The sequence below is a fragment of the Schistocerca americana genome, chromosome 8 (genome assembly GCF_021461395.2).
Source record: "Schistocerca americana isolate TAMUIC-IGC-003095 chromosome 8, iqSchAmer2.1, whole genome shotgun sequence".
NCBI lineage: Eukaryota > Metazoa > Arthropoda > Insecta > Orthoptera > Acrididae > Schistocerca > Schistocerca americana.
This window is the reverse complement of record NC_060126.1, coordinates 253,359,031-253,375,947: the sequence shown is the minus strand read 5'-3', so window position 1 is coordinate 253,375,947 and position 16,917 is coordinate 253,359,031. Positions and strand designations below refer to the sequence as shown.

The 16,917-nt window shown below is 37.6% G+C and overlaps 1 protein-coding gene across 6 annotated transcripts in view; it reads left to right on the top strand.

The window, feature by feature from the left end:
• LOC124545044 (uncharacterized protein CG4449) overlaps nt 1-16,917 on the top strand; it is a 151,186-nt gene that overhangs the window by 97,057 nt on the left and 37,212 nt on the right. For all 6 annotated transcript variants that reach the window (XM_047123831.1, XM_047123829.1, XM_047123830.1 and 3 more), the window contains exon 5: nt 4,628-4,753. In XM_047123831.1, the coding sequence (XP_046979787.1) occupies nt 4,628-4,753 (126 nt within the window). The remainder of the gene's footprint in view (nt 1-4,627; nt 4,754-16,917) is intronic.

Sequence of the window (16,917 nt, the reverse complement as noted above, 5' to 3'; positions counted from 1 at the left end):
TGTAGTAAACATTTTAAAAAATATGGAGCCAAGTGGAGTAGCAAGAAAAGATAAAGGGGTAGGCGTATTCCAAGCAGAAAAACACCTGATGAAACCGTTGAACGTATCAAAAGACACATTTCGTCTTTCCCACATTATTAGTCACTACAGTAGAGAACAGAGTGTCAGCAAATATTTAGGACCAGAATTGAACATACAAAAAATGTATGACCTATACATAGATGACTGTTTTCAAAACAATATTGATCCAGAGACAAGGGGTAAAAAATGGCTTTACACAGACATATTTAATAAACAGTTCAATTTGTCATGAAAACCACACCTGTGATACATGTGATACGTTTCAGGCAAAGCTGAAAAGTAATCTGACTCCAGAAGAAAAAGAATCTGTTGAAGTTGAGCATACTGCTCATCTGAATGAATAAAAAAACAGGTATCTTCTAAAAAGTAATTACACTAACAAGACAAGAGGAACACCAAAACACACAGTATTAACCGGAGACCTTCAGAAATGTTTGCCATCACCACTCATATCAAATAGTGTTAGTTTCTATAACAGGAAACTTTGGGCCTTAAATTTTACCTTGTATGTTGCATCAGATTCCTCAGTTCACTGTGTGATGTCGGATGAGTCAAAAGGAGGGCGAGGCAGAAACAAAATTGCATTAGCAATTTTGAAGCGGGCATATAGTCATACCTGACAGTGACGTGGAAGAAATCACACTTTGAATAGACAGCTGCTATGGACAAAATAAGAATGTGAATATTATAATGTGTGTGTGTGTGTGTGGTTTTTTTTTTCCTGGCTACTGCATAAGTATCCACAAATTAAGACCATAACTGAGAAGTTTCTACTAAAAGGCCATATCCATATTGAGGATGACAGTGTTCATGCATTGATAGAGAGGAAACAGAAGAAATTGAATAATATGAGCATTTTAACACCGTGGGACTGGCAACAATTGGTAAGACACACTTCCAGCAAGTACCTCATTCATAATATGGAACTTCAAGATTTCAAAAGTTTTAATTCACTGTATGCCACAAAAGACTCTGAAAGGCCTCCCCTTGTTCAGAGGAAAATGGATATGGAGAAACAGCCATTTTTTAAATCAAAGTGTGTGCATTTACAAGTGAAACAGGAAAACATGGGAATTCTGCACTTCAAAACATCTTTTGATGGTGACAACAAACAGGCCGACTTTGTTAGGTTACACAGACATGGACTTACATTTCCAGCAGATATGAACCAACTCTCAGATGTCTCTAGACTTATTTCTATGCAGAAATATAATGATTTACTGGCACTATTGGCATGTGTAAGCAAAATGGTGAATATTGAGAGAATCAAGAACTGTGCTGTGATTCAGTATCTTCATTTGAAGGGAATGATGCCCGAGAAAATTGCGGAGGACATGCAGAATACACTTAAGGACAGTGCTCTGTCTTATGCCGCAATGCAAAACTGTGTATTCTACTTTAAATGTGGAAGAATGAGTGTCCAAGATGCACCAAGGAGCAGAAGACCTTTCACCATTGCCACAGATGAAACAGTGACTCCAATTCATGATACTATTTTGTAGGATCGTCAATTTGGAATTTCCCATTGGTGTGTTCATGACATTGTTGTGGATATTTTGGGAATGCGGAGAGTTTCATCTTGGTGGGTCCCGAAAGGCTTGAATGCAGTTCAGAGACGGGAGCTTGTGTAGTGTTGTGAAGAAATCGTCTGCCAATTTGAAGCAGATGAAGACAGCTTTCTTGCAAGGTACGTGACAATGGATGAAACGTAGGTTCGCCACTTTGATCCTGAGACAAAAATAACAGTCACAACAATGGAAACATCCTTAATCTCGTACCCTAAAAAAAATTCCGGTTGCAAAAATCAGCCATTAAGATGATGGCATTGGTCTCTGGCATGCAAAAGCATGTAACTATCAATGCATCATGCACCCTCCTTCACCATTTGAGAGAAGAGATAAAGAAAAAACAGCTTGGAAAACGTGTGCGCAGAGGTCTTTTGCATCATGACAAAGCATCGGCACACAAAGCCCTCGCAATGCGGGAAACTCTGCATGACTACAAGTTCGAATTGTCATGTCATCTGCCATATTCTCCAGATTTGGTTCCCTCAGACTTTTTTCTTTTCCAAAATCTAAAAAAAGACCTCAAAGGACGACGATTTGGCAATGATGATGCAGTGATTGATGCTGTGAATGCAAGGTTGGACTCAAAATCGAAGACCTTTTGCTTGAATGGTTTGCAGAAGTTATTTGAGAATGCCTGCCAGTGGATTAGTGTACACAGATATTATATTGAAAAATAAATAGGCATTATGAAATTTCCGTCAGTCTTTATTTGTTAGGCTAGGCACTTTTTGGCCCCGTATATCATTGTGATTAATCATGCAAATGATCCATGGAACATGAAATTAATTCCAGTGATGAATAATATCATTTACTGCCATCTTATTGCACCAGTGTGCAAATTATATATATGAAAATATATAATTAAACAAATTAATTATACAATTGACATATTTGATTTTTATGAATTTTGCAGCGAATAAATTGTCTTTCACTTTTAATTCACAAATCTGGTGAATTGTGAGCCAGTGGTGTCGTGAACTTATGTCGAATCTGGTATCCTTCGTTATATTAGTCTTCTTCTGCCAAAAGTATTTTTCATTCTTGACTGTGTGTACAATATTAATTTTTAATCGGACTTCCTCTTCTGATGCAGGCAGCTATATTGACATGACATTGGGATAGTGTGTGGAAGAAAAGAAAACTTTGTGATTTTGCACAAAAACGAACTCTCAGACTTCATATTTTCATAGGATTATTATTCAGACAACACACTGTATCACAAGAAATATGTCTTCTCGCCACGAGAACTAAAGACAGTCTGTGTAATACTTACCAAAAAAAAATTGAATGGAATTTTTATCATTTGTGATTCGCTTTCCAGTATAGCAAATTACATCTTTTCCGGTGCTTACAGAGGCCGCGCTAATGATTATTATCATTGGTTTTAAATTTTTGTCGTAGCTTGTTGGGGCTTTCCCTTATGTACCTATACACCAGCCATGCTAACAGCTGCAGATATTGTAGATCTGTATTTGTGATATTCTGTGAGCTACAGAAGTAGCTACTCCCGAAATATGCATAGAAATGTATGTTTAAGTATTGAAGCAATTCCAATAAGTAATGAATATCATATCATCCGACATACAATCAATACAGACTGAGAGAATATGAAGAGTAACATCATAACAGAAACCAAAAAGCACATCTAACAACTGAATATATTAATGTACTAGCAATATCAATAGCTCGAGCCTAGATCCAAGAACCTACACTTTCAAGGTGCTTTAGGATGTTCAAAGACAATCATACTAACCATGAATTGCTCGCAGCTGTTGAAATGACTCTCAGTGACAGTGGGTAACACGTTGATACATAATAGAAAGCCGGCCGGAGTGGCCGTGCGGTTCTAGGTGCTACAGTCTGGAGCCAAGTGACCGCTACAGTCGCAGGTTCGAATCCTGCCTCGGGCATGGATGTGTGTTATGTGCTTAGGTTAGTTAGGTTTAAGTAGTTCTAAGTTCTAGGCGACTGATGATCTCAGAAGTTGCATAGTGCTCAGAGCCATTTGAACATAATAGAAAAACAACATAGAGTTAACTTTATAAAATAGCACAAGAAAAGAATGATTTGCAAACAGTAACAGGAACAGACCTACCGTATCTATTCAGTAATTATTAGGAAGATCACCTTCTATATCTGAAACAAGATCAGCTAGAAGTATGGACTAACATCATCATTACTACTTATCTGAAGCTACAAAAAACTTCATTTAGATGTTTGAGCTGTACCACCATTTTGTCAGCTTCTGAAAGACTGCTATCTAAAGTAGGATATGCACTCTGTCAACAACACAATAGCCATCTCTCTAAATTTTTATTTTTTTACTTTTTGTACAGCCTATAGACAAAAATCTGTGGAATATGTAATTTGATTATTGCTGTATCATTAATAAATATGATATTAGATGTACATATGTTGCTATTTGCATTATTCTATAAATTCATCATGTAACATCAGTGTTACAAACTTTTGGGATAGATTATTAGTAACCATCAATTTTCAGATGTCAATGATTGAAATGAAATAAGCATTGATGATTTGGTGACATCACACATTTCAATTTAAACTCTTTTAAGTTTATATAAATATATACTATTTCTTACCTGTTAAAACCACAGACTCACATTGACTGTGTATCTACTGCAAATGTCTTTACAATTCCTGGTCCTGTCGCCAGGTGTGGGTGACATATGTTGTAACTGTACAATCTGAAGTTTTCCAAATTTGCATTTATAATAACAAGATGAGTTTTATTCGTATTGGTGTTTCAGCTTATCATACTAGTCTTCCTTTCTGAAAGTGATTGTTTTGAGTGAACTCCTTTGAGAACAGATCGTTGTAGTTTGTTATTGGTTGAGTCACTTTTGGACTGTCAGTCTATAATTTGACTCTGTTTTCTTAATTTTGTTTATAACTAAATTTTGATCATAATGTAACATGTATACAGTTTTATTCAATTTTTCTTGTATGAATTACAGGATGAGGAGAACACTGACAATGTTAATAATGTGAGCCTTGAAATACCTGATGAACTTGAAAATTATGAGATGTCTGTTAAAGTTATGTGGAAGAGTAAGGATATACACAGGTTTAAAATCCGGAAGGTATGTTCTCCTTTTAAATGATTTAGCATTAGACCTGTGCAAGACAATAAGTTGATACAGTCTTTCATCAAATGTAGGATAAACTTAAGGAAGTATTAAAAGTATGTTTACATGTCAAATTTAGATTAAGCAAGAAATTTGCTGGATAAATAAATACTGGTTTTTAAGTTTTCTGTACCTGTCATTCCTATATACATTATATGCCTGCAGTATCTGTGGAATCTTAAAATGTAAAGAGAAACCTGTGAGTCATTAGTGTCTAGTGGATGTGATGTGTAATTCTTATAGAAATTTGTAATTCTTTTCTATATAAAATGTAATGTGTATCAGTTGAGGTGCTTCAGGTGCTTGTTGTCAGAGAATGTTGCAATCAACTACTTTGTGCTCCATTCCAAATGGTGTTGGTATTGACGGGGTGTTAAAAACACCTCAGTAGACACTATCTATGTTAAAAGAAAAAAAGAACACTCTTCTGAACGTAAACTTACATTATACTGAAAATTTTCCATTAGGAAGAGAGCTATGAATTATAAGTACTGTTGAGACGGGAAATCATAGTATATGCTCCAACTGCCATTTATGTTAAGGAAATGGTGTAACGTTGAATGAGACATGATACCTTCAGATTATATCATTGGCACTCCCCGTGTTCCATAAGTTTTAATTAGACTGTGAAGTATGTAAACAGTATCCAACTATAAGTTCTAGTCATTCGCTCAGTTGTTTGCCACGTAATTTAGACTTTACCTTAACACACAATATTCACTTCATTTTCACTTTCACTATCCACTTCCATACAAGTGTCATATCAACAGCATTCATTTCCGTCTTTTTAGATTTATTTTTTCTTCTTTTAAATAAAGTAAGTAGTTTGGTGTCTGTCCTCCAAAAATTTCATTTTATTTTCATGTACTTTTCCGTATCTAATTTGCAGCATTTCATTAATAAAATAGAAACACTAAAGTTCTTTGAAATAAGATGGCTTTCCACATTCAAGAGAAATCTTTCCAGCAGGCATCACATGTATTTTAACTCTTGCATCCCATGTCTGTGGTGAAAATGTGGATAGCTTTATGTGATAAACAAAACAAGAGGAAAAGTTACTCACTTAATACTATTTATAGTCAGATTTGAATTTGGTGACACACATTTTCCAAAAATTAGTGGCCAGTGTTACCCTGCAGGTTTGCTTAGATGGTGCACTCAGAGCCATACCTGCAGTTATATTCATAAGTGGGTAGTGAAAGTGAAGTGGAAACTCAGTGGGCTTGCATGTGGATAAATGGGGTTAAAATCTCTGTCTGTCACGTTTTATGTGGCGTACCTAAATCATTTTATGAGGCTGCAGACAATTTTCTCCTACATTATTGTCTAATCCAGGCTTGTTCTCTATTTCAGGTGACTTCATCACCACCATTAAATTCTAGTCTTCTTTCTTTTTTAACAGACTTATTGAATTTGGGAGGATCAGGCTCAAATCCCCGTCTGGCCATCATGATTTAGGTTTTCTGTGCTGTCCCTAAATTATTTCAGGCAAGTGCTGGGATGGTTGCTACTATAAGGCCATGCCTGCGTATATGAATAAAGTTGTTCCCCCCCCCCCCCCCCTGCCCCTCTTCAACTATAATCCCAAAGTGATCTAAGGATGAGTAAAAGTACCACCACCTGTGCCACCATTAGTACTACTACTACTACTACTACTACTACTACTACTACTAATTATGATGATGATGACACTGTGAACAAATGGTCAACTAGACCACACAACTCACATTTAGTAGTTCTCAGTCTAATTTAGGCAAATGATAGGTAGATAGTAGCATTGATTGCATCTGGTACCCTCATATCTTATGCAACATTAAGTCATTCACTCTGCATTAGTAGCAATTAGAATATACAATAAAATTTCCTGTCTGCTCTGATGATCACACAGACAACATTCAGATTTCCTTTCTTTTGCTCTTGAGAAATCCTCCAGCTGCAAATACCAAACTGCCCATCTTTATATTTGATTCTTGAGACACCCGGTAGTTTGTCATCATGCCTATTTATTTTTGGCGCAAAGTGAATTAACTGAATTTTTTCCCAAATTTGATTCAGTATCTCCTCATTAGTTATCCAATCTATCCGTTTAATCTTCATTATTCCTCTACAGCATCACATTTCAAATGCTTCTATTCTCTTTTTATGTGAACTGTTTATTGTCCATGTTTCACTTCCGCACAAGACTACATACCAGACAAGTATCTTCAGCAAAGACTTCCAAAAATTTAAATTTATATTCAGTGTTAACAAATTTCTCTTTTACGCGAACTCTTTTCTTGCTGTTGCCATTCTGCATTTTGTATCATATCTACTTCAGCCATTGTCAGTTATTCTGCTGCTGAAATAACGAAACTCCTTCTTTTCTCAACTACTACCTCTCTTACACGACCTTTGACTCTTCTGCATCTACATCAACATCTACATCTATTCTCTGCAAACCACTGTGAGGTGCATGGCAGACGGTAAGAAGTCCTTTTTGTGGGTTGATTCCACTTCTGCAGTATTTTGCCAATAAACAGAGGTTGCTACCTGCTTTACCCACAGCTGAACCTATGTGATCATTCCATTTCACATCTCTACAAAGTGTTACATGCAGGTATTTGTACGTATAAGAGTTGGCTGATTCCAACGATGCCTCATTGATATTATAGTCATAGGATACTACATTTTTCCATTTTATGGAGTGCACAATGTTACACTTCTGAACATTTAAAGCAAGTTGTCAAGCTCTGAACCACATTGAAATCTTATCAAGATCTGACTGAATATTTAGCAGCTTACTCTCAGATAATACTTCAGTATAGATAACTACATCATCTGCAAAAAGCCTGGTTTTTACTTTTAATATTGTCTTCAAGGTCATTTATGTACAACGTGAACAGCAAGGGCCCCAACACACTTCCTTGGGACGCACCTGAAGTTGCTTCTACATCTGATGATGACTCTCCATCTAAGATAAAATTCTGTGCCCTCCCTACCAAAAAGTTCTTAATCCAGTCACAATTTTCACTTGATCCCCAATATGATCGTACTTTTGACAATAAGCGTAGGTGTGGTACTGAGTCAAATGCTTTTTGGAAGTCAAGAAACACTGCAAGTCTGCCTGGTTGCCATGATCCAAAGCTTTCAGTATGTTATGTGAGAAGAGTGCGAGTTAGGTTTCATATGATAGATATTTTCGAAATCCATGATGGTTGCATTTAGAAGTTCATTCCGTTCAAGATACCTCATTATGTTTGAGCTCAGAATATGTTCTAAGATTCTACAACAAATCAATGTCCCTTGGTAGTTTTGTGTATCATTTCTACTAACCTTCTTGTAGACGGGTGGGACGTGCCTTTTTCCAAGAACTGAGCTTTGTTCAATTTTAACAATTTCAGCTGTTTCTCAACACCACTGACACTAATGTTTATTTCATTCATCTTTTCAGTGGTACTAGGATTAAATTGGGGCAGTTCTCCTGGGTTCTCCTTTTTAAAGAAATATTTGAAAAGTTAAGCATTTCAGCTTTTGATTTGTTACCCTCAATTTCAGTTCCTTACTCATTCGTTAGTGACAGGACACTAACTTTGGTGCCACTAACAACCTATATATATGACCAGAATTTCTTTGGATTTTGGAAATGTTATTTGACAATATTCTGCTATGGTAGCCATTGAAGGCGTTGTGCATTGCTCTCTTGACAGCCAAACACATTTCATTCAGCATCTATCTATCTATAGCCCCCCTCCCCACACTTTGTTTTACACCTGTTATTCAGTAATCTCTGCTTCTTTAGAAATTTATGCACAGTGACTATATACCATGGAGGTTCCCTCCCATTATGAACCTGAGCCAGAGTTCCTCTACGTGCTCTTGAGGTGTGCTGAAAGTTTCAAATTCCGCATTGAGATATGACACCAGTGATTTTTTAAGTAGTTTACTGAAAAAAAAAATTATATTGTTTTAGTTGTCCTTTGTACTTTGGTAATCATTGTTGCCACAACCGAGTCGTGGTCACCGTTACCAGTTTCAATGTGGACATCCTCAAAGAATGAGGTCTATTTGTTGCCATTAGATCAGATACATTTCCATCGTGAGTGGGTTCCTAACTACCTGTTATAGGTAGTTTTCAAAGAAGGCATTTAGTTAAGTTTCACAGGATGTCTTATCACGCCCACCACTAACAAAACTATAATTTTCCCAGTTAATTGTAGGATGATCGAAGTCTCCACCGATGATTACAGTATGATTGGGGAATCTACGTACATGTAAACTGAAGTTTTCTCTAAAGCTTTCAGTTATTAGGAGATGAGTCAGGTGGGTGACAGAAGGATCCAATTATCATTTCATGCCCACTCTTGATACTGAGTCTCGCCCGAAGAATCTCAAATGCAGCTTCAATTTCTATCTCGGTGGATTTGAGTTTCTTGTCTACTGTGACAAATAGACCACCTCCATTTCCCATTTGCCTAGCCTTTTGATATACACAGAAATTTTCCCCAAGAATGTCACTGTTATTTGTTTCAGGTTTCAATCAGCTTTCTGTACCTAGTATTGTGCAAGCTTCGCTGCTTTTTGTGAGCACTTCAAACTCTGTCACTTTGTTGTGAATGCTTCAGTAGTTTAACATTAAGAAAGGCATGTATTCTGATCGTATACTGATACTTCTGGGTTTTCTACATCCATTGTTACATGAATTGGATGGAGAGTTACCTAATCAGTGAAAAACCCCTGTGTGCACCCCTCACAAACAGTTAACTGAGTAGCAGTCTCTGATGTGTAGTGCACACTTGTCCTATTTAGTAGGACCCTACAGTTCTCAATCCTATGGGCAAGTCCAGGAAGTCACAGAACATTCGAAGCTTCTGGTTATCCTTCCACTCGACTCAGAACCAAAGGGCCACTATCAATTCTGCAAATTGTGAGCTTTGTTGAAACACCACATGGAAGGTCAGTCTTCTCAACTTTCTCCGCCAGTTGCTGGAATGACCCAAATAATCTTGGAGCCCAGGTGACAAGACATAATTTGTTCAAATGTGTGCAACAGTCTGCAGTTGGTTGCACCCTGTTCCCTCAGTGGCTGCCAGAATAGCCTCTTCAACATATTGAGTGAGGTCCCCAGGCATACATACTGAATGCACCTGGTGCCCTTTCCTTTTCATTGCTGCCATTTCTCTAAGGGGTACCATCAGTCAACATATGTTTCAACTGTGAACGATTAGTAGACACCTACTCTTTTGCGTTTTTCTCCTCCTGACAACAGACAAAACAGGTTTCCCCAAAACAGGTGAAGAGAGTCCCACTAACTCAGTTTCAGTGCAAGACAGCACCTGAAACTTGTTGGTTAGGGGGACTAGAACAACACCTTGAGTCCTTCCCTGTCCCTGTCCACCCTGTACAGGATGCCTAGATGTACCATTGACACAGCACTTGCAGTCAGGCAGATGGGTAATGACAGATGCTGTACTTCCTTCAGAGGAGACAGGATCCACAGGAAAGGATAGTACTTAAGGTACCTGTGGTGCAGGTATCAGAGGTACATGACTCTTGGGAGCTCTTCTAACACATTGATTCACAGCAGCTGGCAATCATTTGACAGTAGTCAGGGCAATTTCCAGCTGCTTATGAATGTCAACCAACTCACCCCGTGTTTGAGAATGGCATTCACAGTGGGGCTGCATTTTGATAGACTTACTGCAGTGTGGTTGTTGTAAAAGCTTGTAGATAACTGTTTGATCCCCGCATCTTGTCCCTTCTACCATCACAATTTTGAAAAGAGTGTTTAAGTCAACATTGTCAAAAGTTTTATCTAAATCTACATATGAGTATACTATGACTAGAAATGAAGTTTTGCCTTTCTTCAGTCTTATGTGATAAGTCATTGCGTCAATATTGCCTCCCATTTTCCTAAATTTCTCTGAAAGTCAAACTGATCTTTCCTGATTGTGGCTTATACCAGATATTTCATACTTTTGTAAATAATTCATGCCAGTATTTTTGAACCACGAGTTATTAAACTGAGTGTTCGGTAATTTTCACAGACGTGAAAAAAGTATAATCACTAGGTTCCAGCTGTACCATGGTGGGCTACTGTGACTCTTGAGGCACGTGGCGACATGAGTGGCAGCTTGACATACTGACGGAAGTAGTAGTAGACAGGATCTACCATGGCACTAAAAAAAGTCTCGTGACGGCATTGCATGTGAGATGGTCAAGCACAGAATCCATTTTTTCCCAGGCTAACAAGCTCTATGATCTCTCAACTGGAGTGATGTGTGAGCCACTGTCTCATTAGTGGTGGAGACGCCACTGCGTACCTGTTGTTGTTGTTGTTGTTGTTGTTGTTGCTGTTGCTGCTGCTGCTGTGGTCTTCAGTCCTGAGACTGGTTTGATGCAGCTCTCCATGCCACTCTATCCTGTGCAAGCTTCTTCATCTCCCAGTACCTACTGCAATCTACATCCTTCTGAAAATGCTTAGTGTATTTATCTCTTGGTCTCCCTCTACGATTTTTACCCTCCATGCTGCCCTCCAGTACTAAATTGGTGATCCCTTGATGCCTCAGAACATGTCCTACCAACCGATCCCTCCTAGTCAATTTGTGCCACAAACTCCTCTTCTCCCCAATTCTATTCAATACTTCATCATTAGTTATGTGATCTACCCATCTAATCTTCAGCATTCTTCTGTAGCACCACATTTCGAAAGCTTCTATTCTCTTCTTGTCCAAACTATTTATCATCCATGCTTCACTTCCATACATGGCTACATTCCATACAAATACTTTCAGAAATGACTTCCTGACACTTAAATCTATACTCGATGTGCGTTCAAAAATTATTGATGTGGCAATCTCTCTGCATATTGGAATGTTAAGTCTTGCTATTTACTTTGTACTTGGGTGTTTTTTGTACAACACAGTTATACAAACAGAAGTGTTTTCCTCCGCTGGTTCGCAAGTATAACAAGGCTGTCAACAGATAAAAAGTAGGCCATTTGAAGTGTGACTGAGTATATTTGCTTTCAAGGTATTGATTGCAGTGCTTTACAGTAACATGCTCTTTTCCTTGAGATAGAGTAATAAAAAATGGAAATAACTCAATCAAATGTAAATAAATCAATGTGAATGTTGAGTATGTTACCAGCAAATTTAATACCTCCATCCACCATTCCAAGCTAATTTAAAAATCGCTCACCTAGTATTACTTTAGGGGTGCGGGGTGATAAAATGGCCTGCTAAAATCAGCAGCTTCTGCAAATCATCTTGCTTTCAAGGATTAATTAAATGACATCTCATAAAAGCAGCCATGTCAGTTGTATAACTCACAAAAATGATTTTTTCTTCCAAGTGGGCCTACAGAAGTGGTATGTTTTCTATGCTGCATGTGTCCATGCAGTGACATGATCAAAGTAGAAATGGATCATTTTCCGCATAGTTTTTAGGGAATCTAAATATTGCATAAGCTCACAGGAATGGATACAAAGGTTAAAATCAATACAACTACCTAACTGACTGTAATAGAAAAAAAGCTCTATTTTGCGGTTGTTGTTGTTGTTGTTGTTGTGGTTCTTGTCTGCACCTTCATCCATTATTCCGCAAGCCACTCTACGGTCCATAGCAAAGGGTACCACAAGCCACTGCTAGTCATTTCCTTTCCCGTTTCATTCACAAATAATGCAAGGGAAAAAAATGACTGACTGTAAACCTTGGTACAAGCCCTAATTTATCTCATCTTACCTTCGTTGTCCTCACACAAAATGTATGTTGGCAGGAGTAGAATCGATCTGCAATCGGCTTCAGTGTCAGTCCTTTAAATTTCTGCAATAGTGCCTTACAAAAAGAGTGCCATCTTCCTTCCAGGGATTCCCATTTGATGTCACGAAGTACTTCTGTAATATTTGCATGCTGATGCAACCTATCAGTAACAAATCTAATGGCATGCATCTGAATTGCTTCAATGTCTTCCTTTAATCTTATCTGGTGGGTATCCCAAACATTTTAGCAGTACTCAAGAAAAGGTTGCACTAGTGTCCTATACACTGTTACTTTTATAGATGAAATACACTTTCTCAAAATTTTCCCAATTAAATAAAGTTGAGCTTTCGCCTTCCTGACTACCAGCCTGACATGCTCAGTTGATTTCATATTGGTTCGCAGTGTTACACCTAGATATGTAATCAATGTGATTGTGTCAAGCAGCACATTACTAATGGTGTATTTGAACGTTACAGGGTTGCTTTTACTACTCATCCACATTACCTTACATTTTTCTGCATTTAGAGCAAGCTATTATTCATCACACCAACTAGAAATTTCGTATGTGTCATCTTGTATCCCCCTAAATCACTCAAGGATGACACCTTCCTGTACACCACACCTCTAAATCATTCAAGGATGGCACCTTCCTGTACACCACAGTGTCATTAGCACTCATACGTTTGTCAACAGTCTGCGGTCTGAATTCTGGTTTGGTGCAGTTGTCCATGCTAGCCTGTCCGTGTGCAAGCTCCTTCATCTCTACACTATTGCTGCAGCCTACATCCATTTAAACCTGGTTACTGTATTCTGTATCCAGGCTCTGGCCTCTTCCAACAGTTTTGCTTCCCCCACCCACTGACTCTCTCTCTCTCTCTCTCTCTCTCTCTCTCTCTCTCTCTCTCTCTCTCTTCCCCTTTACCAAAATAACAATTCTTTGATGTCTCAGTATGTCTCATTATCAATCAATTCTTTCTGTCTGCGCCTCGTGGTCTTGTGGTAGCGTTCTCGCTTCCCGCACACGGGGTCCCGGGTCAGGGATTTTCTCTGCCTTGAGATGACTGAGTGTTGTGTGTCTTTCATCATCATTTCATCCTCATTCACTCACAAGTTGCCGTAGTGGCGTTAAAGAACTTGTGGAGTGGCTGCTGAACCACTCCGTGAGGGGTCTCCCGACCACCAATGCCATACACTCATTATCATCATTAATTCCTTCTTTTAGTCAAGTTGTTCCATAAATTTCTTTTTTCTTCTGTTTGATTCAGCTCCTTCTCTCTCTCTCTCTCTCTCTCTCTCTCTCTCTCTCTCTCTCTCTGCCCGCCTAATTTTCAGCATCCTTGTGAAGCACCACATTTCGGAAGCTTCTATCTTCTTCTTTTTATTTGAATTGGCTAACATCCATACTTGAATTCATACGAGGCTTCAATCCAGACAAATACCTTCATAAAATATCTTTTAAGAAATTTATATCAGATGTTAACAAATTCCTCATTTTCGAAAAGACTTTCCTTGTTATTGCCAGACTGCATTTTATATTTTCCCTACTTTGGCCATTGTCAATTATTTAGTTGGCCAAATAGCAAAACTCATATCCTACTTTTGGTGTCTTCATTCCCGATCTAATTCCCGCATCATCATCTGGTTTGCATTCCATTATCCTGGTTTTACTTTTATTGATGTTCATCTTATAATCTCTTTTTAAGGCACCATCCACTCCATTTAACTGTTCTTCCAAGTTGTTAGTCATCTCTGACAGAATTACAATGCCATTGGCAAACTGGAAAGTTTTTATTTCTTCACTCTGATCCTTAATTCCTTTTCCAAATTTCTCTGTGGTTTCCTTCACAGCTTGCTCAATGTACAGATTGAATAACATCTGTGATATGCCCAACCCATCTCACTCCCTTCTCAACCACGGTTTCCCTTTCATGACTTCTGACTCTTATATCTTCAGTCTGGTTTCTGCACAAGTTGGAAATAACCTTTTGGTCCCTGCATTTAATTCCTTCTGCGTTCAAAATTTGAGGGAGTGTAGTCCAGTCCACATTGTCAAAAGCTTTTTCTGTGTCGACAAGTGATATAAACATAGGTTTGCCCGTCTCCAATCTATCTTGTAAGTCGAAGAGCCAGTATTTGCCTCACGTGTTCCTACATGTCTCTGGAAACAAACTGATGTTTGCTAAGGTTATCCTCTACAAGTTTTTTCATTCTCCTGTAAATAATTTGTGTCAATGATTTGCAGCCATGACTTATTAAACTTGTGGCTTGGTAACAATTCTTTATCAAACACTGCTTTTTTATTTTACTAATACTCAAAATTTATCAATGGCAGCTTATATTTAACAAAAGGTAATTTTGTCACTTTTTCATCATGCAGTCTTATATTTATTTATTTACACATCAAGTTCCATAAGACCAAATTAAGGAGCAAATCTCCAAGGTCATGGAACATGTCAGTACATGAAATTACAACAGAAAAGTAATAACAGATAAAAATAAAATGTTTATGAACCCGAAAAAAGTCAGTCAATAAGTTTAAGTAAACGTAATCAACAATACAACAAGAATCAGCTTAATTTCTCAAGGAACTCCTCAACATAATAGAAGGAATGACCCATGAGGAAACTCTTCAGTTTCAATTTGAAAGCGTGTGAATTACTGCTAAGATTTTTGAATTCAAGTGGTAGCTTATTGAAAATGAATGCAGCAGTATACTGCACACCTTTCTGCACAGAAGTTAAGGAAATGCGATCCAAATGCAGGTTTGATTTCTGCTGAATATTAACTGAGTGAAAGCTGCTTATTCTTGGGAATAAGCTAATATTGTTAACAAGAAATGACAGTAATATATATATATATATATATATATATATATATATATATATATATATATATATATATATATATATATATATTTTTTTTTTTTTTTTGAGAGGCCATTGTCAAAATGCCCAGATTCATGAACAGCAATCGACAAGAGGATCATGAACTTACACCACTTATTGCCTGCACCACCCGTTTCTGAGCCAAAAGTATTCTTTTAGAATAGGAAGAGTTACCCCAAAATATAATACCATATGACGTAAGCGAATGAAAATAAGCAAAGTAGACTAATTTTTGTGTCGAACGATCACTCACTTAAGATATCGTTCAAATAGTAAAAATGGCAGCATTAAGTCTTTGAGCAATATCCTGAATGTGGGCTTTCCACAGCAGTTTACTATCTATCTGAACACCAAGAAATTTAAACTGTTCAGTTTCACTAATTTTATGCCCATTCTGTGAAATTAAAATGTCAGGTTTTGTTGAATTGTGTGTTAGAAACTGTAAAAACTGAGTTGTACTGTGATTTAGCATTAGTTTATTTTCTACAAGACATGAACTTAGGTCATCTGCACTATTTGAAACTGAACCAATATTGCTTACAACATCCTTTACTACCAAGCTAGTGTCATCAGCAAAAAGAAATATTTTAGAGTTACCCCTAATACTAGAGGGCATTTTGTTGTTGTGGTCTTCAGTCCTGAGACTGGTTTGATGCAGCTCTCCATGCTACTCTATCCTGCGCAGGCTTCTTCATCTCCCAGTACCTACTGCAACCTACATCCTTCTGAATCTGCAATCATTTATATAAATAAGGAACAAGAGTGGAGCCAACACTGATCCCTGCAGCACCCCTCACTTTACCGTACCCCACTCACTTAACCGTACCCCACTCATACCCCATATCACAGTCATTCTCGACATTGTGAATAATGACCTTTTGCCGTCTGTTGCTAAAGTAAGAGGTGAACGAATTGTGAGCTACTCCCCATATTCCGTAATGGTCAAACTTCTGGAGTAACATTTTGTGATCAACACAATAAAATGCCTTAGCTAAATCAAAAAATATGCCTAGCATTTGAAACCTTTTGTTTAACCCATCCAGTACCTCACAGAGAAAAGAGAATATAGCATTTTCAGTTCTTAAATGACTTCTAAAGCTGAACTGTACATTTGATATCAAATCGTGTGATATAAAATGATCAATTATCTTTACATACACAGCATTTTCAATAACTTTAGCAAACACTGATGGCATAGAAATAGGTCTAAAATTATCTACATTATCCCTTTCTCCCTTTTTATAAAGCGGCTTTACTACTTAGTACTTTAATCGCTCAGGAAACACCATTCCTTAAGGAAAAATTACAAATATGGCTACGTACAGGACTAACATGTGCAGCATAATACTTTGATATCCTGGTAGGCACTCCATCATAACCATGAGAGTCCTTAGTCTTCAGTGATTTAATTATTGACTCAATCTCCCTCTTGTCTGTATCACAGAGGAGTATTTCAGACATCAATCTAGGAAAGGCATTTGCCAAGAAAGTTATGTGA